At 47.0% G+C, this 25,967-nt stretch overlaps 1 protein-coding gene across 2 annotated transcripts in view; it reads right to left on the bottom strand.

Moving 5' to 3' along the window:
- Positions 1 to 25,967, bottom strand: part of DSCC1 (DNA replication and sister chromatid cohesion 1) — a 169,737-nt gene that overhangs the window by 131,891 nt on the left and 11,879 nt on the right. For both annotated transcript variants that reach the window (XM_085605046.1, XM_085605047.1), the window contains exon 2: positions 16,218 to 16,386. In XM_085605046.1, coding sequence (XP_085461172.1) covers positions 16,218 to 16,386 — 169 coding nt within the window. The remainder of the gene's footprint in view (positions 1 to 16,217; positions 16,387 to 25,967) is intronic.

The raw sequence follows: 25,967 nt of genomic DNA, 5'->3' as shown, positions 1-25,967 counted from the left end.
CGAAAGGAAATAGCACTCTGGATGACAAATCAGTGCCTCAAACTAAATGGCAGCAAAACTGAGGTCCTGGTCGTAGGGAAAACACCATCTATTTGGTCAAGCGCATGGTGGCCTGACTCTCTGGGCATACTACCTATTCCTAAAGAGGAAGTAAAAAATCTTGGAATATGGTTCGACTCCGATTTGACATTCGAGAGCCAAATCAGGAAGGTAGCTGGGAAATGCTATGCCACAATAAAAACTTTGCAAAAAATACTAGACTTATTACCGTCTAATACTAGGAAGACCATTGTTCACTCTGTGGTAACCTCTCAATTGGATTACGGAAATGTTTTATATCTTGGAGCCACCAAGACGGACATGGCCAGACTGCAGAGAGTACAGAATGCAGCAGCTCGGCTGGTGCTGGGGCTGCCACGAAGAACCAATGCAAAGAAATCTCTGACAGCTCTCCACTGGCTTCCTGTGGAGAAGTGAGTAGTATTTAAGGCAATGTGTCATTGCCATCGAATTCTGATAAAGAAAGGTCCTAGGTATCTGCAACCGTTAATCACGAAATACATACCAGGGCGCTGCCTTAGATCAATAGATAAGGACCTGGTGAACATACCAAGAATCTTTAGAGCCAGAATGGGCGAACGTTCATTCAGGTACCGAGCTGCAAAATTATGGAATAGCCTTCCTGTCAACCTAAGAAGAGAACAATGCGAAATTATATTTCGTAAGCTACTTAAAACTTGGCTATTTGTTCATCCACCTCTGGGATAATTTTTTCCGCTATATTCCTTTCAATGGCATGCGTGCAGAAACCCATCTCTCTCCTCCTTGAACTCTCTCTAGCGCGGGGACACACCGGTAGGTGTAACCAGGCGCTATATAAATGTATAAAAATAAATAAAATAAAGGGTTATTTACATGTCCTTCAGCTTCCCAAGCCCTTTGGGGATCGCCGGGTGTTCTTTCAGGATGTTTTGATGCTCAGACATGTGATATGTCATAGCTAGGCCCATCACCTGAGCAGTGATGTTGCTGAGCAAACACGGCGCTGGGATGTCTCCCCATAGGTTGTGCATCTCTTCTTGCACAGACGTTTCATTGTATGTGAGCGTCTCCACAAATTTCCCTATATTCACTACAGGTTGCTTTGCACCCCATGTGAAGACATCGACAGTGGAGGGCAACAACGGAGGTTTGGGTTTATTTTTTCATACTCCGACACGCACAAGAGGTTGCATGTTGCTCCGCTATCAAGTACAAATCGGGTTGCTTGATTTCCGACCTGAAGATCCACAGATGTCTTCTTTATTTGTTGTTTGTCAATGAGCTGAGCATGTTCGGACGAGATTTCTTGTACTGGGATGTCTGACATGAGTTATAAACGTTGGGTGGTCTCTTGTGCGTTAGTAGCATCAGAGTCAGTGGATGCGCTGCGATTGCATGCTGCCATGTGCCGTGCGTGTAGTCTAAGTCAGTCGTGGTCTGGCAGGTTGCCCTCTGACTTGATGTGTCCACGCATGCAGACACTCGCACAGTGATCGTCGCTGTTGCATTTCCGACATTTGTGTCCCGTGGCCTGGCAGGCACCAACATGCGGGTATTCTAATCAGCAGCAATAGCATGTCCGTTCATGTTTCTCCTTCAGTGGCAGAGATCACTTGTCATGTCTACAGCTGCTCCTGCCCATGCGATTAGCCTGTTCAATCATCCGCGCTCTCCCATTTTCCATGTGTATAGCTTGCGATGTGGCCATGGCTTCTGTTTGCGCCATGGTCAGTATTTTGTCCAGCGTGTACATTCCCTTCAATATTCTTGTGCGGAACCCAGTTGAGTGACATCCTTCGATGATGCGCAGCCTTATTGCTACCTTGTTGTCAAATTTGTCAAACTTGCAATAGGTGACTAGTTTGCGCAGCCGTGTCGTAAAATTGCCAAGGGACTCATCCGATCGTTGGCACGCCATGTTGAACGTGTAACATTCAAAATCGACATTTCACAGGGGGTCGAAGCTGTCCGCCAGACGTTTTATCCGGCCTTTGTGCTTGGCCATTGAGTCGGGCGGGAAATTTATGAGCACATCCTCAACATCACCAACCAGGTTTAGGAATAGGTCTCTGGTCTGTTCATCAGTGTGGTTTTTTCAGATGGAGCGCATGTAGTGTTCAAAGCATTTGATCCATTTCTACCAGCAAACACCCTTAGTTTGAGAGACGGAGAGGTCAAAAGGCAGAAGTTGTTGGAAGATCACGCTTGGAATTGCACCCTCATTGCACTCTTCCGTCATGGCTAAGGCAAAATGGTTGCAAACATGTTGTTGGCTGTGTTATGTCCTTAGAAGTGTATGTGTTTGCCCCGTGGGCAGCCCAGTTTGTAGTGTTATCTTTCCTTTTGTATTGTGTGCATTTGCTGTATCTGCTTATAGGGAGGTTGTATGACTTTGAAATGGCCGCTGGGCTATTTTACTACCCATAATGGCCGTTCAGTGTGTCACATTCTCGTGAGATCTTGTGACTATCAGAGATTAAAATGGGAGGCTCAAACAGCTGCAAAGGACACAGTAGTGCTTTCCGCTTGCTTGTAGGCATGTTGCCGACTTCATCCTTCGTCACAGGGAGGTGCGAGACCAGGGTAGGCTTCCGAAGTCACTGTGAGCACTGTGTCTTGTAGCGCTTTCGGGGTGGGCACCAGACATCATGCTGGTATGGCAGACCAGGGTGGGCTCCTGGTGCCGTTTTTGCAGAAGGGGAACACTGCGGTGCGTGCCGCGGTTCAGCTCACCACCCTCTGTCGCCAGATGTCGTGTCCTCCGTGCCTCAGCCCCAAAAGACAACACGAGGACGACGGTAAGGGTGTGCAAAACTCCTCTCTATTCCGCGAGGTCAGTGCGGTGCACACGGGCACCTCCTTCTCCCCTCTTGGTTTCCTGCGAGTGTATATGTCCTTTCTCACGGACTGGAAGTGGTGTCCAGTGTCCAGTCCCCTCCCATCTTGGCAGTGCAGGGTCCTAGTGCCCACCTGCACACGTCGTTAATGACACATTAATAATGACAATTCCACTCCACACAATGCGAATCCACAAAACGACACAAATTCACTCCATGCTACACAATGCCACAGTTCCACTCCATGCCACACAGTTCCACTCCACACAGTGTCACAAATGTCCTCTCTGCCACACAATTCCGATCCACTCCACGCCACAATTACACTCTGTAGAAAAGTGACCCTTTTTGCATGGTTACTCCCAAACTTTTTGCCAGATACAGGATGCCAACTTGACTGTGTGCACCCTGGGTCCTGTCAATCATGCTCCCAGGGCCTGTGTTCTTTCCCAAAACTGTACTTTTGTCTCCACAATCTGCACACTTCTGGGCCACATGCAAGTCCCTTGTAAAAGGTACCCCTGGAATTAAGGACCTTGTGACCAGAGGGGGGCCTCTGGGGGCTGCAGCATGTATTGTGCCACCATCAGATACCACTCACCTTAACACCAACACGCTGCCATTGCAAGCTGCGTGTTTTGGTGCAGACCAAAAATAAAGAGTCGACAAGGCACACACATCTGTGTGCCATGCCCACCAGCGCTAACTATGGCATGGGTAAGTCACCCCTCTAGCAGGCCTTACAGCCCTAAAGGCAGGGTGCACCATACCACAGGTGATGGCATAGCTGCATGAGCAATATGCCCCTACAGTGTCTGTGCCATTCACAGACATTGGTAGTGCAGTGGAGCCATTTTGAGTAGTAGTAAATATTTATTTCGGCTACCAAGCCATAAAAAGTTTACAGACATACAATACAATAAAGCCATTTTGAGTACATGGGCTGAGAGTTTGTCAAAACAAACTCCACAGCTTCATTATGGCTTTACTGAAGACTGGGAAGTTTGTTTGGTACCAAACTTCTCAGCACATTTAACCCACGCCGATGCCAGTGTTGGATTTAATGTAAAATGCACTCAGCAGGCATCTTAGAGATGCCTCGTGAAAACCGACCAACTATGGTGTGGTTCCTGACTGGCTACCAGCCATCTGCCAGCACAAGACTGGTTTCTGGACCCCTGGGTAGAGAGCACTCCGCTCTCTTGGTCCTTAAAGCACATCCTGGGCAGAGGCGTCATGCCTCCTCCCCCAGGTTGGGTAAAGCTTCAAAGGCTTGCCGCCTTTGTTAAATACCTCCAGCCTCTGCTGCTATGAAAAGCTGGCGCCCACCGGTTCTGACCCCCACTTTGGGCGGGAGAATCAGCGGAGAAACCTAGGAAGAAAGGGAGGTGCCCCCTCCATCTTGAAGATGAATGGACTACCCCAATCAGGACGAGACATATGCTCCCTCCCACTGGAGGGTGGCATAAGGAGGGCTGTAGACACCCCAGCGAAGGGACCCATTGGTCCCAACCTGGGCACCCCTGAACCATGCTCCTTAGATTCCACGACCTGAGAAGAAGGATCAAAAAGCTGTGCAGCAGTGGAGAAGACAAAAACGACTGACTTGGTCCCAACCCTACCGGCCTGTCTCCTCCTCCAGCAACCCTGCTTCCAGAAACTGACGTGGCCCGCAGCCAGCAACCTCAAGAACCACTCCTGTCTTACATGGACACCAGATTTGTCCAGCTAATAAACCAACACAAGACTTCGGATCCAAGCGGATCCACAATACTGCACTGCTCTGCACCAGAAGCCCACAGCCCAAGTTTCAGTGACTCACCTTTCCTGTGGAGTCTCCCCGGCAATCCTGACATCATCTGCATCAATGGCTGACCTCTCCAGGAGACATCCCACCCCACCACCCCCCCACACAACGCCTGCAGCCTCTGTTCGAAGGGTCCCCCCGAGCGCAACTGGAACCAGCTGAGAAAACCGGATACCAAAATGCACCCCTGCATCCTCCACCCCCGAATTTGGGGAGCCCAGCAGACGGTGGCCAGGTCTCCCCCAGCTATCCTACTTACCTGCCCAGCTGTTGGTCACCTTTGTCCAGCCTCCTCTTCCAAGCCTGCACCCTCTTTCCAAAACAGATGATCTTCATTGGAAAGCATTGAGCACCCAATGTCAATTTGCACCCTGCACCCAGCCGCCCCTGTGACACTGGTGGTGTAGCTTTGGTGCTGCTTTGTGCCCCCCAAGCTCACTACAACCCCGGGGCATTTGCCCTAAGACCGCAGGTACCTACCTGCAAACCATGCCTCTTCGAGGTACCCGCTAGGCTTCACTGGATAATATTGGGCCCAGTAACCTCTGCACCCGGCCGCCCCAGACTTGCTGGTGGTGCACTGCCTACTTGGTCTTGAACCTTGCCCTGTGTTGTCCTAAACCTCCAAAGCCTGGATAAGTAATTCGAGTAACTTACCTGCAAACTTTGTAACATCGTTTTCCTTCATAGGATTGCATTGCAAGTTCTATCTATTGAATTGAACTGCCTAACCTGATCACTGCAAAAGTATAGAACTGTATTTGATTGACATCTACAGAAAGCATTAATGCTGTAAAGTGTAGAACTGCATTTACAAAACATTCCTGCATTCCTGAAAAATATTGTAAACAAACTGTAAAACTTACTTGCACTAAGTGATTCTAGGTTCTAGTAATAAAATAACAAAGTAACCAACTGTTTGTACAACCAGTCGGTCTAGATACAGTCTGCGTGTGACATCATTTCTTGCCCTAGTGTGGACAATAAATGCTTAACACTACCCTCGGATGAGCCTAACTGCTCAGCACAGCTACCACTAAATTGCAAGTACGGTATTATCTACTTTAATCTCTTTCATACCTTTGGGGACTCGCTGGACTCTGTGCACCCAATACCTCTTTTTGGTATAGTATATACAGAGCGAGCTTCCTACACACTCCATACAATTGCACTCCACTCGATGCCACACAATTCTTCTCTACACCACACGTTAGTTCCACTCCACTGCACACAATGGAATACAATTTCATTCCACTCCACACAATGTCCCCTCCAGTCCATTCCAAAAACTTCCAATTCATGTCACACAATTCCACTCCATGCCATACAATGCCACAGTTAGACTCCACTTCTTGCCACATAATGATGCGCAATTCCACTCAACACAATTCTACTCCACGCCAAAGAATGCCACAAAGTTTTACTCCTTCATGCCACATAATGACACAATTTCACTCCACACAATTCTATTCCACTCAATGCCCCATAATTCCAATCTACTACACACAAATCGAATCCACACAATTCCACTCCACGTTACACAATGAAACAGACTTCCACTGGACATCACACAATTCCACTCCACACAATGTCACAGTTTCACTCATGCCACATTTTGACTCAATTCCACTTCACTCCACACAATGCCACACAAATCCACGCTACGCAATGGCAGAGTTCAATTCCACTCTACACAATTCCACTCTATTCCACAGTTTCACTCCACGCCACACAATTCCACCCCAGTACACTGCATTTCACTCGAGACAATTCCCCTCATCCTAACACATACAATGCCACATAATTCCACTCCACACAATTAAACTCCACTCCACACAATGCCATACAATTGTACTCCACGCCACACAATGCCACATCATTGCATTCTACTCCAATCCATTCCACATAATGGCAATTCCACTCAACTCTATTCAAATCCACTCTACACAATTACATTCCATATCAGACAATGCCACAAAATTCCTCTCAAATTCATGCCACAACACACAATTTGACTCCACTCCACACAATGCCATTTCATGTTACACAATGCCACACAATTCCACTACATTCTACACCAGACAATTATACTCCACACCATACATTTCCACTCCAACCTATACCACGCAATTTCACTCCACACGATTCCACTCCATGCCACACGATTCCACTCTATTCTACACAATGCTACATAATAACAAGTCACTCCACACAAATCAACTCCACAATGCCACAAACATCCACTGCACACAATTCCATTCAACGCCATATAATGTCCCTACACTCTACCGCCACACAATGCCACGAAATGACACTTCATCCCACTCACTCAACACCACTCCAAGTCACAGAATGCCACATAATTCCACTCAACTCTACTCAATGCCACTCCATGTCACGCCACACAATGTCACACCACTCAACACATGCCACTATATTTCACACTATGCCGCTCTACTTCATGCCAAAAAATCCCACCCGACGCTAGAAAATGCCACTCTACTCAATGCCTTTCCACAATGCCCCTCCACACAATGCCACACTCCACCAAAGCCTACAGATCTCACACAGGCGAGACCTATGGGCCTTGCCAATGTTGGTTTTGTAATGGGTATATTGTTATTTAGTAACTTACAAACATGGAAGCCACCTTTAGGCTGGCTGCAGCATTTTTACTTTTTAACTTCAAATGCTTAAGTTTGCAAAAAAGAAAGAAAAAATGAGTTAAAAAAAAAAACTTTGCAGACTTGGCAAGACTTGATCTGTTGACTTTCACAATTCTTGTTCATGATATGGTGTTTGGAGATACAATTAGAAAAGTAGCCTGTAAATAAAGCCAAGAGCAGTTTATCTGCTGTGAATCTCGGTTACAGACTACTATGCCTAATGAACGGCACAAATAGTTTTGGGATATTGCAGTGCTGTGATCGCAAGAAGTATATCTGACTCAGGTCATTGTATGCAACTGTCAAGAAAAATGAAACCTAGTGAAAATACTCCCTTTCGGCGTTCTCATTTTGCCACTCCTGGTGAAAAAAATGTTTGTTAGATTTGCACTCATCCTCCACTTCCCCGAAAACTTTTAAGAGTTTTCAAAAAAAAACATTTTAACGGAGAACCTTCCCCTCCAATTTCTTCTTACTCTGATGATCCAGATCTCTTCTACTTTTTCTCCCCCACTTGCCTGCTTCTGGTTCCCCTCTCACTTTTAGCTCTCTCTCCTTTCTGATGTTGTCTCCGCATGCATCTATTTATCTTTTCCTATTTGGTAGTAGGAGCTCGTCCACTTACTACCCCAGTTATCTCTCCCTGGCCCCCTTTTATTTCTTAAATTTTTGCGCCTAACATTTGTGGCCTCCCTCCATATAAGGATGCATGTAGCCTTTGCTTCAGTCATGGTACAAGTTGTATTGTATTGAAATTTAATGTATATAGCGACTACTACCGAATGCTGGCTTCTTTGGTCGTTGAAAATATATTCCCAAGCAATTCTGCAGTAACAGGAAAGGCGTATAATCTTTATTAGAACATTGGCATGTTGGGAGTTCCATTGAAGACCATGGAGTGCTCCCTGCTTCTACAGGCCGGGCCGGTAAAGGCCCGCAGAGCAACATTCCAATATTTTACAAACGCCTCTTGGAGCTCGAGCTTTGAGAGGCCTTTGTTTTAGTTGTTAGAACATTCTGCCCTCTAGTGGCAGAATGTTCTAATAGCCTTATAGCCTCTCCGGCTATTAAAGTCCTGTTCCCTTGTTAAAGTCCCTCGCCTTCGGCTCGGGCCTTTAAAGCGGGGGCGGGCCTTTAATAGCCGGTATAGCCCGCTACGGCGGGCTATAAGGCTATAATATATATTTGCAGAATGATGTTTTTATTGTATTTTTTTCTCCTTTGATTTGGCTAGCTGTCAAAAATGGCATTACACTAAAAAAAATTCTTCAAACATAACATGCTGTATGAAAATGCATGCTGCATTCGGGTGGTGGTTGGGAAATCACACTTCGGTATTAGCTTTTACCCTCATGTGCTCGATCGGTGTGCACTGTTTTGCACCAGAAAAGAAACAGCTAAAAAAAAAATGGGTGTTGGCAACTATAGTTTGTCATTAGCGACCGAAGTGTAAATCTTTCAGTCCACAAGTCTGTATTTTTGTTGGAAGGACACTGATCACGAGATTAGGGTTCACCAAGATTTCGAATCCAAGATCGAGGATGGAGCCAACATGGCTTCCTAGTCCTTTTAGGTTGATCCTAGCGGCAGCGCGCATGCCCTGCTCGCTCTGCGAAGCATGCTGTATTAAAGTATGCACTGGAAGCCCCGCCCACTCTCCACCCATAGTGGTCATTGGCTTGTGTCATTGTCCTTCGTAAATGCTGGCTTCTGATTTGTTATTGGGCTTGTTAGTCTCTCCTCAGTCCCGCCTTGTCTTCATTTTTAACCTCCCATGATGACGGCCCTTTTGCTTTCGTTGTTACACCGTACGTGTTCTTTAGACTGTAAGCACTATTTTCTTCAATGATTTTATCCTACTGCAGACACCACATGCTTCCATGCAATGGCGCCGCTTCGCTTGCACGTTTTCATCTACCTTATTGGTTTTTGGGGGGCGGGGGGGGGGGGGGGGGGGGGTTGGCAGCACGGCACGATGTAACTATAGCGGCCACACGCCTTTATTTTCCTTGCAACTTGCTCCTTATAATCTATGTTTTTTTGTTTTTTTTTTTACAAGCACGGCACACTTTCACTTTAGCAGCCGCGCCCCTTCAGTTCGTTTTTTAGGTCTCGGGACCATCCGGTCTGCCGAAGGCAGAACCGGAAGTCCAGAGATTTAATGACTTGGAGAAGAGGGGCTTGAACCAGCCCCTCTTCTCCCCTGTTCTCCATTGGCTGGCCTCTTCAATGCTGGCCAGCCATTGGAGAAGAGGTCCCGTCACTCCGATCAGGCCCCGTCCTTTTCGGATCCGAAAAGGACGCTGCGTTTCTCCGAGGCATTTCTGCTCTGCCTCGGAGAAAGGCGGTGCTGTCTTCCGGTGCCCTCGGCTTGTTTAATTCGGTATTTCTCTTCGCTGTTTAAAGGCTTGCATACGAATTTGATACAAGTCATGGTAAGCGAGGCCCGCACTGTTTGCTCCTGTTAGTGAGATTAATTGAGAGCTCGTCCTCTTGAGAAAGCAACAATTAGAAATCGGGCTCGTGCATGAATCGTAGTAACGATATTAACCCAGACTGGCTGAATGGCTGAATACACATGCAGAGCGAAGGGGTGAGATCTGTGGGGACTAGAGGACGAGGTATACCAGGGGTTTCACTATTCTTGCCTGTTTACTTGAAAAAATGTGACGTCCGTAGCCACTGTTGAAAGCAGGGATTCCATTCTATGGGAAGGCGGTCTGATCTCCAGAAAGCATCCAGTGCGGTTGGGTCAACGCGATACGCACCCTCGCCGCCAGGCCCATCTCGTGGAGGGCTGGTTGGTGGATACATCTGTTTCAGGGAGGATAGAATTAAATTCCTGCGGATCCTGGTCTCCTTAAAAGCCGGGGATATTGCTGCCGGGGCGAGATACAAACTCGCTTTCTGGGCTGCCTGGGGCAGTTGGGGACTTTGTTTAAAATACTTTTATTTAGGGCAGAATGCTGACGGTTTTGTGCCACATGATGGCACTGTGCCAGGAAGTGCTAATTCGGCACTAGCGAGCCCCTCTTCCACAGTCCGGTCAGCCCGCGGCTACGCTGAAGCTGCGAGGTTGGGAGGGGGTACCTCCATGGCAGAGCGTCTGCCCCCTGGATTCTAATTGTGTCTTTGAGTTGGCGGGATATGTCGGGCCGCCGAGAGGCGCCCTCTCTCTCCCAGAGCGAACCTCACATGGTAGACGTGGGACTGCTTCCGCGCTGTTGACGTGCAACTGCTGCCACGGGACTCACATTTGTGCGTGTCTTACTTGTGCTTCCAGTGCAAATCCTTTGTATGTAATCGCATATGAGAGATACTCGGCCTAAAAGCACAATGCAGACACATGCAGGCATTGCAATGCAAATCAATGCGCACGGTCACCACATTTCTGCTGTCTGCGCTCTAGCCCACCCTGCAAACATCTGTGTGTGGCGTGCACTAGTGAATCTTGTAACCTCTTTTTATAATTTTTTTTCCATTAAAAATTATAAAATTATGTATTACATGCAACCTGCAACGACGGTTGATACTCCTACAGACCTGACTAGCCAAGAGCATTAGTTCATGGCAGGCGCGCAACACCCATTGGACTCACAGGGCTTCAGCCCCCCCCCCCCCCCCCCCCCCCGTCATGTGTGGCAGCCCAGGATGAGACCACTTCCCGGGCAGACACAAAGCCGCGCCCGAGCACTTCACAGGTCTTTAAAAGACCATTTACATGTTAATGAGGCTTCGCTGTTGTTTCACCCCTTCTAAGAGCCCCTGCAGCTCCACTCTGCCTAGATTCAGCCCCCCCACCCCCGAAATCAGCGCCACTCTGCTGACTGTTTAAAGATTCAGCCCCCCCCCCGAAATTTTTGCTTAGCCCCCCCCCCCCGAAATTTGGCTCTAGTTGCGCCTCTGGTTCATGGAGACGTTATAATACACATACCACGGGTATAACACTCCTTGAATAGCAGCGCTCCACTTCTGTAGCAATCCAGGCGCCCCTGCTTCTTTGAAAGATTTATGGAAGTAGTAAAACATTTTTACACAGTTCGGAAGCTCAGGTTGAACAATTAAAGTGAAGCTGATAGAACAGTTATCTTTAGGCTTGAAGGAAATGTTCTCTTTAATATTACATTTTCTCATCACCCTGCCAGCCCCGTGCAGATAGTAACTGTTCTCATGTGCATCGCCTCGGGGCTGATTATTTTTCAATATGTTCTGTCGTCTGAAATCTGCTGCAGTCTTTACAGTTAGTGGATATTTTGTCCCTCATCAGTACAAGGAAGGGTAGAGGTGTGACATTGCTAGTTCCAGGGGCCTAGTTATCAATAGTGCACCATTTGCAAGTCAAAACACACGGGCCCAGAGGACTGAGGGGCCCACTGCAGGTCAGTTATAGTTTTTTTCTTTTTTTAACTTCCAAACTAGGGCACTGGAGGCCCATTTCCCTATTTTGCATTAGGGGCGATGGCACCCTTGCTTCGCTACTGTTCGGCCTTGCCCCTAGGGCATAGACTCAGGGTTTCAGCTCTCAATGCCTTCCAATCTACCAGTTTTTCTCCCTACTTTTGAAATGCCTTAAGCAAATTATGATAGATTTTTTTTAAATGACATATATTTCTGAGAGTTTTATTCCCTATGTGTTTTATGGGTTATCAACATTTTACAGTTTTTAAGAGTACCACACATCCTGTCTATATAGATATTAGATGTGTGACCCAACCTGGTCCAGGATCGGATGCAGCCTCTGCGAGCATTAGACATAGTGTTTACTCTGGGGCCCTCACTACCAAAGGTAACCTTAACTGAAGCCTCGCTTAGGCACAGTTTCATGTAGGAAACATCAAACGTGACCAAGCGGGTCTAATTATGGGAGATGTGATGGAAGGTGGAGCAGTTTTCATTCATTAGTGTGCCAAGGGTACAGATTCATAATAGAGTTAAACAATTCTGGACTGTATCAAATTTGCATTTTTCTGAAAGGTCACCCCCAGATTTGTTGCCTCTCTGTGCACTTTGACCGCTGCTAACTAGTTATATAGTGTCCTTGCATCCCAATTAAAACATGTGCTGTACATTGAAACTCTTTATTTTGCCTATGTAACTTACCTATAAATCCATTGTAAATGGTACCTAAAGTGTATCTGTGGCATGGAAAGTTCAACGTCATACATGAGCTGCAGTGTATTTTCACACCACCCACATAAGTGACTTAACATATTTCTGCCAGCAGTGCCACTGTTCGCTGCCTATGCTGCAGTTTAAATGCACTGCAGTAGACTCAGAGTGATAAAGATACTTGTCATTTCCAAGGTAGAAAACTATTACTATATAGTTTCTCAGGTCAAAAAAATAGCTTTCAGCCCCAGTAATGTGTTTGATAAATCAGGGTGGACAATGAGGACTTATTTAGGGTGGCAATGATTCCAGGTTGTGTCTGCGAGGACGGAGGGCATGGAGGAGGGAGTGGCTCTCATGTTAATGGGAGGCATGCAAGGAATTGTTTTGGCCACCTTGAGGCTGTTACTTAAAGAACTAAATGCAGGTAAAAACCATTTGTACCTAAATGCACTGCAGTGACACATGACAAACTGCCTTTGCTATGTGGAAAAAAGCTATTTTTATATATAACCATAAATCACCCGTAAAGTGTGCCTAGTTAGCCCATAGATCAGGGTGCTAATATATAATAAAATTAGGGTACACCACCTATTGGGGTTAGTGTGCCCTCACAGTTAAATAAAAGTCAAGTGCTGTTTAAGTCAGTAGGCTGAACTTCACTTTTCTCGTATAGGTACGAGTCGGATCAAACTCTTTATTTCCCATCTCCACTGAGGAACGGGCAAAACAGTAGTTTTCTGATTATTTTTACAATCTGACTTAATGATGAAATCAAATTTTAGATAACTTAAGCAGAAAATTACCTTTATAAAAAAATTACTTAAGGCTGCCTGAGCCAGAATTGACTTAAAACCAGTTCTGCCACCTTCAGTGCTGAATACAAATCCTTGGCTGGGAGACTTAACCACCCTGACTCACAGAGCATTGGCTTGCTCTAGGGCCAAAAAAGGCCAGTGGGTGTTAAATGCGGATGCTGCGCTTTGCCATGCCTATCACTCTCCTGTACCGGTTACTAAGAGGAATCACATCTGGTCCAAACTTAATATTGAGGAGTTAAAGGATGCTCCTGAAGTCTCATACGTAAGTCTATCATAATCATCACAGTACAAAGAACCACGCATCTACACAGCACGCAGTGCTTCCATAGGGAAAAGCATACCTGTCATCTGAATGTCAACATGTGTATTCTGGGGAAAAATAGCATTAACTCCAGTAACAGTCCCAGACGGCTAAGAATAAGGGCTGATTATAAAGGGCCCATCCAGCAGTGAATCCTGCACTACACACATAAATCCCCACGCGTACGAGGACCTGCTCAAGAACTTGCTTTGTGAATTGTAAATAACAATGCCGTTTCTTTAAATGTTTTAATAACAAAAACATAAACAAAAATAATGTCATGAACAATGCCAATAGCTCTAACTTTACCAATGCCGAGACCATTGCATTGTAAATGCTTGTTTTTGTTGCCTTATTGTTGTTGCACGCCTTTATTTTCCTTGCAACTTGCTCACTGGGTAAAGTCGATCTCCATGACAACATTTACGGAACAGTAAGTAACGTTTCTACAGTTCTGTGGGAAAGAGGTGAGCATTTCCTTAAGTGAGTTCAAGTGGTAATGTTGGCGTTCTCTCTCCCTTTCTTTCGGCATTATTGCTCGAGTAAATCTTCGATTAGCACGAGAATCTGTATTGACGTCACTCCAACTGTACAAGGACACCATAAAGTCAACATAGGTTATAGTGCTTTCCTTACACAAACTTTGATTGGTATAATCGAGGCGCTGCGTTTCTGCACATTTAGTGTTGTCATTGACCTCTGAATCACTGCACCCAGTAGAAGTTAGGCCCTGCAGCTTCGATTGATGCTCAGTGTTCACACTCCTATGCACACACTGGTGCTGGGATCCTCCCGCCTAGGACTATGGGGTGGCCCAGGGGTTCCACTCTCTTAGCGTGCCTGAAGCCACAAGCTAAGAACATTTCCAACGCGGGATCCGTGCCAGAGAGCTGCAATTAGAATGTTTCCCCGACTCATAGGCTGCATTTGATAACCGCTTTTTTAGAAAAATCTTGCTGTAATTTTTTTTTTTTATAAAAAAAATAAAAATCACAAACACAACTATTACTCTGCTCCTGAAGTGATTTTCAAATGTCTCGTCTAAGATTGCTCCTTTTTTAGCAGTTTTATTTACATTTTTAGATCGTGCCTAGCAGCAGCATGCATTCACTTCTCACTCTGCGAAGCACGCTTTATTGGAGTATGCAACCCCACTTTTGAGGACAGTATATTGGATGGGAATCATCCCAAGCCCTTCAAGAGAGGGTTAAACTCACAAGCTCCGTGCCATCTAGGATTAGTAGCAAAATATTTTCCACAGCGGTTTATTTTGCTTCCTACACTGCTCTATGACTACCAGATCCTGTCCACACCTCAGGAACACCACTTGATCTCTTCCCCCTTTTCATTTAGAGCTCTCAGGTACTCCGATATACCCAGGCAGGCAGGCAGGCGTCAGGAGCCGAAAAAGCATTTGCAATGCAATAGGTCTCGCAATAATGCAAGTTTGAGCTATTGGCATTGTAAATGACTATGCCTTTTATTTATGTTTTGGTTTTTAAAATATAAATATGAGGCATTGTCATTTACAATGCCAATAGCTTAATCTCGCATAAATGCGAGACCTGTTGCATTGCAATTGCTTGTTCCAGTTTCCCTTTAGGGTGTGTGCAATCTGCTACATAAGAATCTTTTCCACTGAATCGCAATCATTCATTGCAGTCGCTATAGGTGCCCTTTAAGGATGGAAAGCTTCTGTTTATGAATTCCTTCAGATTACTGTGACTCCCAGACATCCACCACTGGGTGACACATTTTACCTCCTGTAAGTTGCACCACTCCCTTGAATTTCATCCACCTCGTGATGCTGCTCCATTTATCTACCAGGATATTTGTAATGCTAATTCACCCATGAAAGTTCTCCGGATACTCAAGAGAACACACCAGAGGTCCTAAACTAGACACCTTACTCGATTACTGTTCAAAAGATCCAGAGAAAGTGGCCTGGTGGTTGTTCTCTGCCACTGGACGCAGCAATCCACCACTGTGGTTGATAAGATCAGAGGATCCTTCTTTAAAATGCTCCTGAAGGGCAATCCGGGGTGGAAACATCACAGCAGTATGCAACATTTGCCACGTACATTTCATCAGCAGACATGCCCAAGGGTAGTGGGTAATGACAAAAGCGCGACAACATACACTGTGGTGCTGTGTACCCATAGAGGAGTGCAAATTGAACTTTCAAGCAAAGAAGCTGAGGAGAGCCAGCAGGCAAAACCTTTCGCTCTGGAAATGACGATTACCTGTGATAAAGAAAGTTCACTAGCCCAATTCACAAGTTTACTGAACACGGACAGGCCCATGGCATTCTTAGGTTCTAAAGAGGCCAACTCACATCGAACAGTCATAGATGAAGCAAACCATACTTCGGTTGGCTTTAGCCAGAGTATTACTAGAATAGGCGAATCTCATAAAGACTTGTAGCTCTAAAACAACAAGTATTTTCTTACAGCACTCAGTTATGGTTACCTTACTCCAAGGGCTTGAGGCCATGGAGTCCAAGAGCACCATAAACAGAAGACCCCTCATTGCATGGAGATTACACAGAATGCCTCTTAGAATACCATTACACATTCTAACAAAAGATGCACATTTTAACTAACAGCATTAACAATCCAACAAAGCTCAGTTTACCTGTGTGTGAATAAGATTCCGCGTTTCCTTATCTGCAGTCAGCTGCTCTGGTATTCCACAACCAGGAATAAAAAGCAGTAGATTTGAAGTATCTGCTATTTTCAAGTCATAGGTTTTGTCTCCACTGCATAAAACTGCATGCTCATTTTTGTCACCTCGGATTATAAGGCTAGAAAAAAAGAAAGCCCGTCATACAAAACAGATTTACTTTTGCACAAAATATTGGCATATGGAACCAAGCGATAGATCTCAATCTCAGGGGAATAGGAATATAAATGCAGGAACTTTACCGGGCACCTCACAGGAATAGCTTGGGGCCTTCCCACTTTGCCAGGCAGTGACTGTAAACAAAGTTCTTCTAATAAGGTGTGAGGACGTCACGTCAATAAACATAACAAAATTCTACATTTACTGATAAAAGTGAAAAACAATTTACTGTGCAGCCTATTAATATAATAATCACCTACAATGAAAATGTTCCTAGCAAACCTAATGGAAAAACTTTCAATTTTATTAAGGACACGGGGGCGAGGATTACGCTTATAATAATTTGGTTCACCAATTATAAATTTTGAACAGCAGCCATTACAACAGCTTTGGTTAAAAAACTAACATTCCCAAAAGACTTTGGGGCATAACACAACAACCAATCATAAGAAAGTCAGTCCTAATAAAGTCCATCTTCAGTTTCCATGCAGCCTCTTCTCTTCATGTGAATCCCACCATTTCCACTGCTCACTAATCCGGCTTGGACTCATCCTTTCTTAAGAAGTTAAGAGACCACAGATTAAATATGACTGCATTCAGCAATTCATCACATTGCCAGCTGTACAATTTCTTGTGTACAATTCAACACAGTCATATAAAAAACAAATCCAAAAAACATTAATTTACAGTCAATAATAATTCATGCAATCGCAAGGTAACTTAAAATAACCAGTTACTTACAGAATACAGTGGGGTGGGGCGACCACAGGGACAACTAGTTCAAGAATTTCTCGCTGGGTGGGATAATCTTTGCCTCGGTATCCTTATTAGAACTGAAACTTTCCGTTATGTTTACTAGGAAATCTTTCATTCTATGTCAGGACCAGAGATGAGGATTATGCTAATTTAAATTTTGCTGACCACCAGCTGTGCCACATCAATCACCGGCGTGAAATAAAACCTCTTAAAAGTAGAGTCCGAGGAGCAGTCCACTGCAGTTAAGATGTCTTCCAATAGGGCACCTACATGGAAGGTTTAGGAGGCCATCGCATCTCTTGTAGAGTGTGCCCCAAACATAAACATGTTAATACCTGCCTCTTGCGTGACCCGACCATTCACAACAGGCAATCATGGGAGAAGAGGCTGCTCTGTGTGGTCATCTAAGGGCAATAAAGAGCTGTCTCTCACCAAGCGGGTGGAGTTCCTCCGTCATCTCTTCATATGCTTTCAAACACCTCACTATGCACAGTTTAGAAGATTTAGAACAAGCCAGGTACAAGATGATAACAGGTCCACTGAGAAAGGCCCCCACTTGTGCTTGATCAAGAAGAAGACCCCCCCCAGACCAAGTTTCAAGACGCCTGAATTGTAAAGATGACGAGAATGCCAATCTGTCACTTGATCGGCCATGACCAAGGTATGATGCTGCAGGCAGTATTGCCAAAATTCCCTTGCCAGATCCGATAGGGTTTCAACCTAGTTCCACCCAGATGGTTGAAGTATCGCACCGCTGAAACACTGTCCATCTTGAGGAGGACACAATACTGAATTCTGTACTTGGTCCAGCAGCCGACCACAAAGGACCCCGCCTGGAGCTCCAGACAGTGCAATCGTTATTCGTCTTGTAACCAGCTTCCTCCTATGGAGACTTCCCCACAGCGGGCGCCCGAGCCCAATCTGTTGGCGTCTGACTCGATGACAAAATCTGGCTTGCATCCGAAGATCGCTCTCCCATTCCACGCTAGCATGTAAACGAGCCACCAGAACATTTCTGCCTTGGCTTCGTCTTACATGGGTACCAGCTGGGAGTACGAGAGTCCTTTCTGCTGGTGGTAGGCTTTGAGACTCTGAAGCGTTCAGTAGTGTAGAGGCCCTTGGAAGATTGCCTAAATGGAGGACAACAGCAAACCTACCAGCCTAGCCAGTTGCAGGAGGGAGATGTATTGTCTGGCCAGAGCTTGCCTCAATTCGTGCCGAATCTTTGCCATGTTCTGATACGGAAGGCTCAAAGTCGCAAACGATGAATCGATCACAAACCCCAAAACTCCATGGAAGGGGAAGGAATTAGGAGTGACTTGCTCTCATTTATCACAATGACAGTTTCCCAGGGCTTGCAATCATAATGAGCATGTCATCCAGAGAGAGGATAATCTTCATCCCCAGGTGCTCTACCACTGGCTTGAGAACCTTTGTGAACCACCACGTTGCCGAAGAGAGCCCGAAGGGAAGAGTAGTGAACTCAAATGTCTGGTCCTACCACCTGAACTGAAGGAAACGCTGATGGGTTGAAAATATTGAGACATCAGATAAACGTCCTTCAGGTCCAGACGCATCATCAAACTGAATGGCTGGAGTAAAATGTGTAGAAGATGAATTCCTTCCATCTTGAAGAACAAGTTACTTACCTTCGGTAACGATGTATCTGGTAGAGACATAGGTTAGTTGTAGATTCCTTCCCTTAGAATTTGCCTCAGGCGTCAGCCTCATCCTCGAGATTTTCTTCTTCAGCAGTACCCCTGCGCATTGTTAGGTGACGTCGATCGGCTGGGCGTCAGTCGTGTGTGCCGGGATGACGTCACGGAACCTACATAGACGCCACCCATGCGAGCTGACGTCAGTTCTTAATACTACTTTCCACGCCAGAAGCGCAGAGCCATGAAAGACACTGACGCGTCAAAACTAGGGCCCTTTAGGGGCGTCCCTATCTATAAAAATCAGTTCGCAAAGAGGGGAGGATGAGTGGAGTGGCAAGGGATCTACAACTAACATATATTTCTCTACAAGATACATTGTTATTGAAGAGAAGTAACTTGTTCATCTGATAGAGACAGTTAGTTGTAGTTTCCTTAGCTTAGAATAGATACCCCAGCAATACCATCCACGAAGGAGAGTCTGCGAACCAAGATCATACCAGAAAGTCCTGGAGGACCGAATGGGCAAAGTACCCATCCCTCTGGACTTGTTTGTCAAGGCAGTAGTGTCTGGTGAACGTATGCAAGGATACCAACGTAGCTGCCTGACAGATGTCAAGGACTGAAACTCCACGTGCGAATGTCGTGGTTGCTGCCGTTGCTCTGGTGGAATGAGCACACAACCCCACAGGAGGGTTCTTCTTCACCAAAGCATAGCATATTTTGATGCAAAGGACAACCCATCTCGAGATGATCTGTATTTGAACAGCCCGACCTTCTTGGCACCCACATAGCCAACAAAGAGTTGATCATCCACCCGCAAGTTTTTTTGAGCGATCAAGATAAAAAGACAGTGCACTTTTTGGGTCCAGACGGTGGAGTCTCTCCTCCTCCTTGGAGGGATGCAGGGGTTGATAAACGGTGGGCAGAGTGATAGATTGTCCCACATGAAAAGGCGTGACGACCTTAGGAAGGAAGGAAGGAAGGTTTGATTCAAAGCACCACTTTATCCGGATAGACAGACAGAAAAGGGGGCTTAGAAGATAAAGCCTTCAGCTCACTCACCCTGCGAGCCGTGGTGATGGCAACAAGGAAGGCAGTTTTGAGAGTCAGAAACCTGAGAGGATAGTTATGAAGAGACTCGAAGGAAGCACACATAAGGAAAGTTAGAACGAGATTTAGGTCCTACTGGGGCATTACGAAAGGAGATGGAGCGAACAGATGAGTAAGCACCTTAAATAATCTATTAACAATAGGAGATAAATAAAGAAGGCTTATCTGGCAGTTGAAGAAAAGCAGAGATGGCTGCAAAGTATCTTTTAAGATTGCCCAAAGCAGATCCCTGCTGGGCCAATGAAAGAATATAAAAAAGGACCTCAGCTAGAGGAGCACAGAGGGGTGTCAACAGCCTTTGCTGTGCACCATGCTACAAATCTGTTCCATCTACAGGCGTATACCATCTAGTGGAGGGATGCTTGGCTGCCAAGATAACTTTACCGACTTCAGGTGGAAGGTCGAAAGCTGTCAACTGCCTCCGCTCAATCTCCACGCAAGGAGGTGGAGAATGGGCAGGTTCGGGTGGAAAACCGTCCCCTGCTGTGCGACAGAAGATCCTCCCGAAGGGGCAGTCTGATCGGCAAATCGATGGCCATGCTCAGAAGGTAACGGTACCAGACTCTTCGTGCCCAGACTGGAGCTACAAGAATTACTTGAGCCCGGTCATGCTTAATCTTCTTGAGCACCCTGGGCAGAAGTGGTATAGGCGGAAAAGCGTACAGGAGGCTGAAACTCCACTCGAAATGAAAAGCATTGCAGAGCGAGCACTGTTTTGGAAACTCCAACATGCACAACTGCTGACATTGCGCGTTCTCTTCAGAGGCGAACAGATCTAACCAAGGCTCTCCCCATTGCTGATAGAGACCTTGCCCCACCTCCGGATAAAGAATTCATTTGTGATCGACTAGGCACCAAAGGCCGAGTTAGTCCGCCATGGCATTCAGGGCCGCCAGGTGTTGAACCACTAGGGTTATGTCCTGATGTTCCAGCCATGTCCAGACGAGGAGAGCCTCGTGACAAAGGGTCCACGACTCCACCCCGCCCGGCTTGTTGCTGTACCACATGGTGGTGGTGTTGTCGGTGAACAACTGCATCACTTTCCCCCTGAGAGAGGCTAGAAATACTTTCAGTGCCAGTCTAATCGCCCAGAGCTCCAAAAGGTTGATCTGGAAGCTGGACTCCACCAGAGACCAGACAACTCTGATCTCCGCTTCTCCCAGGTGGCTTCCCCATCCCAGTACTGACAGATCCCTCCCCACTGTTAGATCTGGTTAGGAAAGGGCGAAGGATTTGCCTCTGACCCCATGTTGGTTCGTTAGACACCACTGCAGTTGTTGTGCAGTTCCCTCCGAGATCTGGATGTAGTCAGAAAGACTAGCCCGATGCTGCGCCCACTGGAACTTCAGGTCCCAATGCGGAGGCTGCATATGCCATCTGACATGATCCACCAGCAGGAGGCCATGAGACCCAGCAGCCTCAGAGTCATTCTCACAGAAATCCGGGATAGAGGCTGAAACATCGGTATCATAGCCGAAATATCCTAGCATCGCTGCTCGTGAGGATAGGCCCGAAACTGCACTGTGTCCTGAATCGCCCTGATGAAAGGGAGCGTCTGAGAGGGAGTCAGGTGTGACTACGGCACATTGATAGTGAACCCCAGCGAATACAGGAGTTTCGCCATAGTCTGAAGGTGGGAGACGACACCCTTGGGCGAGCCCGCCTTCAACAGACAATCGCCGAGATAGGGAAAGACTGGAACCCCTGATCTGCTCAGATGAGCTGCGACCACCGTCATCACCTTTGTGAACAACCGGGGGACACTTGTAAGGCCAAACAGGAGCACGGTGAACTGAAAGTGCTTGTGGCTCACCATGAACCGAAGGTAACGTCTGTGGACCGGCAGGATGGGAATATGAAAATAAGCAACCTGCAAGTTCAACGCCACAAGCCAGTCTCCTGGACATAACCCTAGTCTCCTGGGTCGAGTGAGGACAGAACTTGGGCAAGGGTGAGCATTTTGAACTTCGCATTCAAGAGGAAGAAGTTGAGGGCCTGGAGGTCTACGATAGAACGCAGGCCTTTGTCCATCTTGGGTACCAGAAACTGGCAGGAATAACAACCACAAACTATTTTTGGCACAGGGGCCCTCTCAATAGCTCCCTTGGCCAAGAGAGACATTACTTCCTGTCGAAGAAGTGTAGAATGATCCTCCATCATGCGATCGTAAGAAGATGGCATGGAGGGATGGGTAGTCTCGAAGGGGAGGGAGTAGTGGAGGAGGGAATGGCAGGTCCTGCATCCAGCTGCCCGTTGATGGGCCTGAAACATCGGACTGGGAAGATTTGGAGGCTGCGGCAGGTGGGGAAAGAGCAGACTGGTCAGCCCGCTGGCTCCCTGACTCCTAAGGACACTGGGTCAAACATCCGCGGCCACGTAGAGGCTGGACAGTTTGCGTGACTCTGTGACTGGGCACGATGTGGCTGGGCGCCCCTTCCGTACCCACAAAAGGCAGACTGAAGTGGACGTGAGGTAGCCGTGAGGCCCTAGGATCTGGCTGTAGTTAGAGGATCCTTGAAGCACTCGAACGCAAAGTCTGCCTTCTCGCCAAACAGGTGAGTGCCATCAAAGGGCATGTCCATTAAGGAAGACTGGCCATTCCCTGAGAAGCCAGAAGTCCTAAACCAGGCGTAGCGTCTAACAGTTGCCGACGTGACAATCATTCTGCCCGGTGAGTCAGTGATTTCCAGTCCACATCGTGTGGTGAATTTGGCTGCGTCTCTCCCATCGGCAACTGCTTGAGAGAACGGCCCGGGCCTCCTCCGGCTACTGAGGCAGCACCTGAGCAACGGTTTCCCAGACAGTATGGGAGTATTGGCCCAAGAGGCATGCAGTATTCACCAACCGCAATGCCAAGCTGGAGGAAGAGAACATCTTCTCAAGATGGTCCAGCTTCTTGGATTCCCTACCTGGGGGAGCAGAATGGAATACGCCTTTTGATGAAGAGGCTTGGACTACCAAGCTCTCAGAGGAGGGGTGTTTGGTCAGGAACGCTGGGTCGGCAGGAGCGGCGTGGTGACAGCGGGTAATCGCCCTATCCACAGGAGCCCCTGTGCTGGGTTTGGACCAAGTGCCCAGAAGGCTTCATTGAACAGCAAAAGGGGTTCAGAAGAGGAAGCCGCAGGCAGGCTGAAGCACCTCTGTCAGGAGGTTAGTCCCGACTGCCACCATAGGGAGCTTGAGGCCGAGGACCTCGGCTGCCCTCCTCATGAACACAGCATAGGAAGCTCCCACCTCTGCAGCCACAGTAGGGGGAGAAAGCAGATCATTGTCACCCAGGTCCATTCCCCAGTCCAGTTCAAAAGCTAGTCAGTTAAAGGGTCCAGCGGCCCCTCCGAGTCCTCTTCTTACATTCTGGCCCAAAAGGAACGCAAGGGATAAACACAGGAATGAAAGTCCCTTCCAGCGTCAGAATCAACGCCCATTCGCTCCATGACCACTTCCAGGATGAGGATGGGGGCCGCGCCGACTGGGGGACACATTCGACACCAGGAGCGTTGTCGTCGGGATAGATGTCGGGGAGGATCGAGTGAGCACCTGGCATCAAAGTGCCAGGGCCCCCTGACCGACTCCGCGGGGGCCCAAAGGCGCACTGGCAGAGCCGGCCTGCCCATATATGAGGTACAAGGCCTCACAGAACTTCTAGATCTGGGCAGGAGAAGCTCTGTCTCCCAGAAAGGGAGGGAGGTGCAGAGCCCTCTCAAAAGTATGCTCCGGAGACGGAGTGTAGTAAATTACTTGTCTACTGTTCTCCACTGTACTGCTCTGCTAGAATGTTCCAAGACATCGTAGAATGCCTGTGTGCCTCTCTGGGTTAGAGTGTCAGTTGGTTAACTCAGGCTGAGCTGTTGGGAGCCTGCTCCTGGTGGGGCTATCGCTGTATCATCTATCTTCTCCTACCATCCTGACCACCTATGCTGGAACCAAGCTACTAATAAAGAAGTAACCTACATGTACAGATGGACTCTGTATCTTCTTTTACAACAATTTTGACGACGATCTTAAGAGCCTTCGAGCAACAATGCCCGGGATCTTGTGTCGTGTCGGCCGACTGACGGAGAGAAGTCAAAAACACCTGTGCTTCTTCGACTTCTTTTTGTGCCCGTTTTGAAGCCTGAGCAAGCTAATGAGGCGTTTGTATTATAATATACAGTACTGACCTCGCAATGCGTTTTGGATTACAATTTCATTCACTATGAGGTGCCCAATTAGGCCAGCGTGAGCAAGCACGTTTTATTACAGACCCCTCTGGGACGTGACGTGTAAAGAGGTGCACATCCTCAAACGAGGCGCCTGCAGAGCCGATGCGCTCAGAATCAGGGTAAAATACCAACCCATTGGGACGGCTGTTTCCAGGCTGTTCGGGAAGCTCACAAAGTTACAGCTGCACGCATCTCCGAACCTTGGGGCAGAATGAGAGAAGTGCACCGCGGGGACTGAGGAAAAAGTCGCTCTAGGGAGTATGCCACGGTTCCCTGCTTCCCATGAAAAATTAAACATCACCGCGTATAGGAGCACTGAGCGTTCCCACAGCCGTCAGAGGCGGGGGTGGAGAAATCTGCGGGTGCTAATTCAGTTAAATAGACATGTACAAACCAGATAAAGGTGAACATTCACGAAATACAAGGGAAGGGAGAAGCACTAATCTATGGTGGCTGAGCAGCGAAGAAAAGAGAGGCAGCATGGAAACTGAAGATGGACTTTATTAGGACTGCCTTTATTATGACTGGTTGTTCTGTTATACCCCAAAGTTTTTTGGGAATGTTAGTTGTTGCTGTTCAAAACATATAATCGGTGTAGTAAACAACTATAAGCATAATCCTCGCCGCCGGTCCTGACAGAGAATTCAAAACTAGACTTTCTTTAAAAGGAGCTTGTACACAGAGGTTACCTTTTTTATTTCAACTTGTGTTGTCAAATAAAAGAAAACCATCTAGGAACCGCAATTCTCTATAAATGCACAATATTATCATTAAAATAATGGTGTAGAACGAGTATTCGACATAACAGTGCTTAAGTCCAACGTATTATTAATCAGCATAAGAACAGTCCTTGGCATCAAAATTGCAAACATTACCTACAGGGGAGTGCTGTGACCATGATGCTCTTAGCCCCGACATAATACAAAACTTGCTCCCCTCCCTCAATCTCTAAAAATCCAAGTATATGAAAGAGTTAGCTTACATGTACTAATGTTGTGGAAAGTCCAGCCACACATTGTAGTCGCACTGGGTATTTGAACTGTAGATCTTCTGGCGAAAAATGTCGCTATTTCCATTTATTACCGGATGCAGTTACGGACAACAAGAGAATTATTTTGGCATCCTTCACACTGTATTATTGTTTTCCCGTTTTAAGATAGCTGCCATACTTATACATCAGTTGGAGTGGTGTGGCAGCACTAGGGAGCGGGTGCGGACAGAAATATTTTAAATAATGATGCTACTGGCAGAAAGCAACTCTTTTAGGTTTCGCCTAGACAGCACATGCCCGGTCTCTGAGAGACATGCCTCTGAGAGACAGCCTGCCCATAGATTACCATCTGTTAGCTTCAGAGTCACTCTCATTTGCTTTTCCCAGTTCGTCACGATAGGCGAGTGTTGTGTCTTCTTGAGTTTGGCCCTTTCCTGGAGCAAGGACCAAGCATTTGTGTCCATCCACTGCTCCTCTTTTTGAAGCTACTTTTTCTTTGTGCTCAAGCGCTCCATACGAGTGCTTGTGTTTTCGGTCCGTCTCCAATATCTCTGTACATGTAGCTTCTTGTTCCTCCCATCATCCTACCCTGTAATCTGCGCCACTGCACATTAATCTGCATCACTGCACTACATTGCAATGTACTCTGCACCTCTGCACCCCTATGCCACCCTATGCCACTACACTCTATGGCGCACTGCTCTTCTCTGCACCACTCTGCGCCACTGAACCACACTGCGCCACTGTCCTCCATGCCACTCTGCTCTTCTCTGCACCATTCTAGGCCACTGAACCACACTACGCCACTGTCCTCCATGCCACTCTG

Source organism: Triturus cristatus, chromosome 5_1 (assembly GCF_964204655.1).
Source record: "Triturus cristatus chromosome 5_1, aTriCri1.1, whole genome shotgun sequence".
NCBI classification, from domain to species: Eukaryota; Metazoa; Chordata; class Amphibia; order Caudata; family Salamandridae; genus Triturus; species Triturus cristatus.
This window is presented reverse-complemented; position numbering and strand designations above follow the sequence as displayed.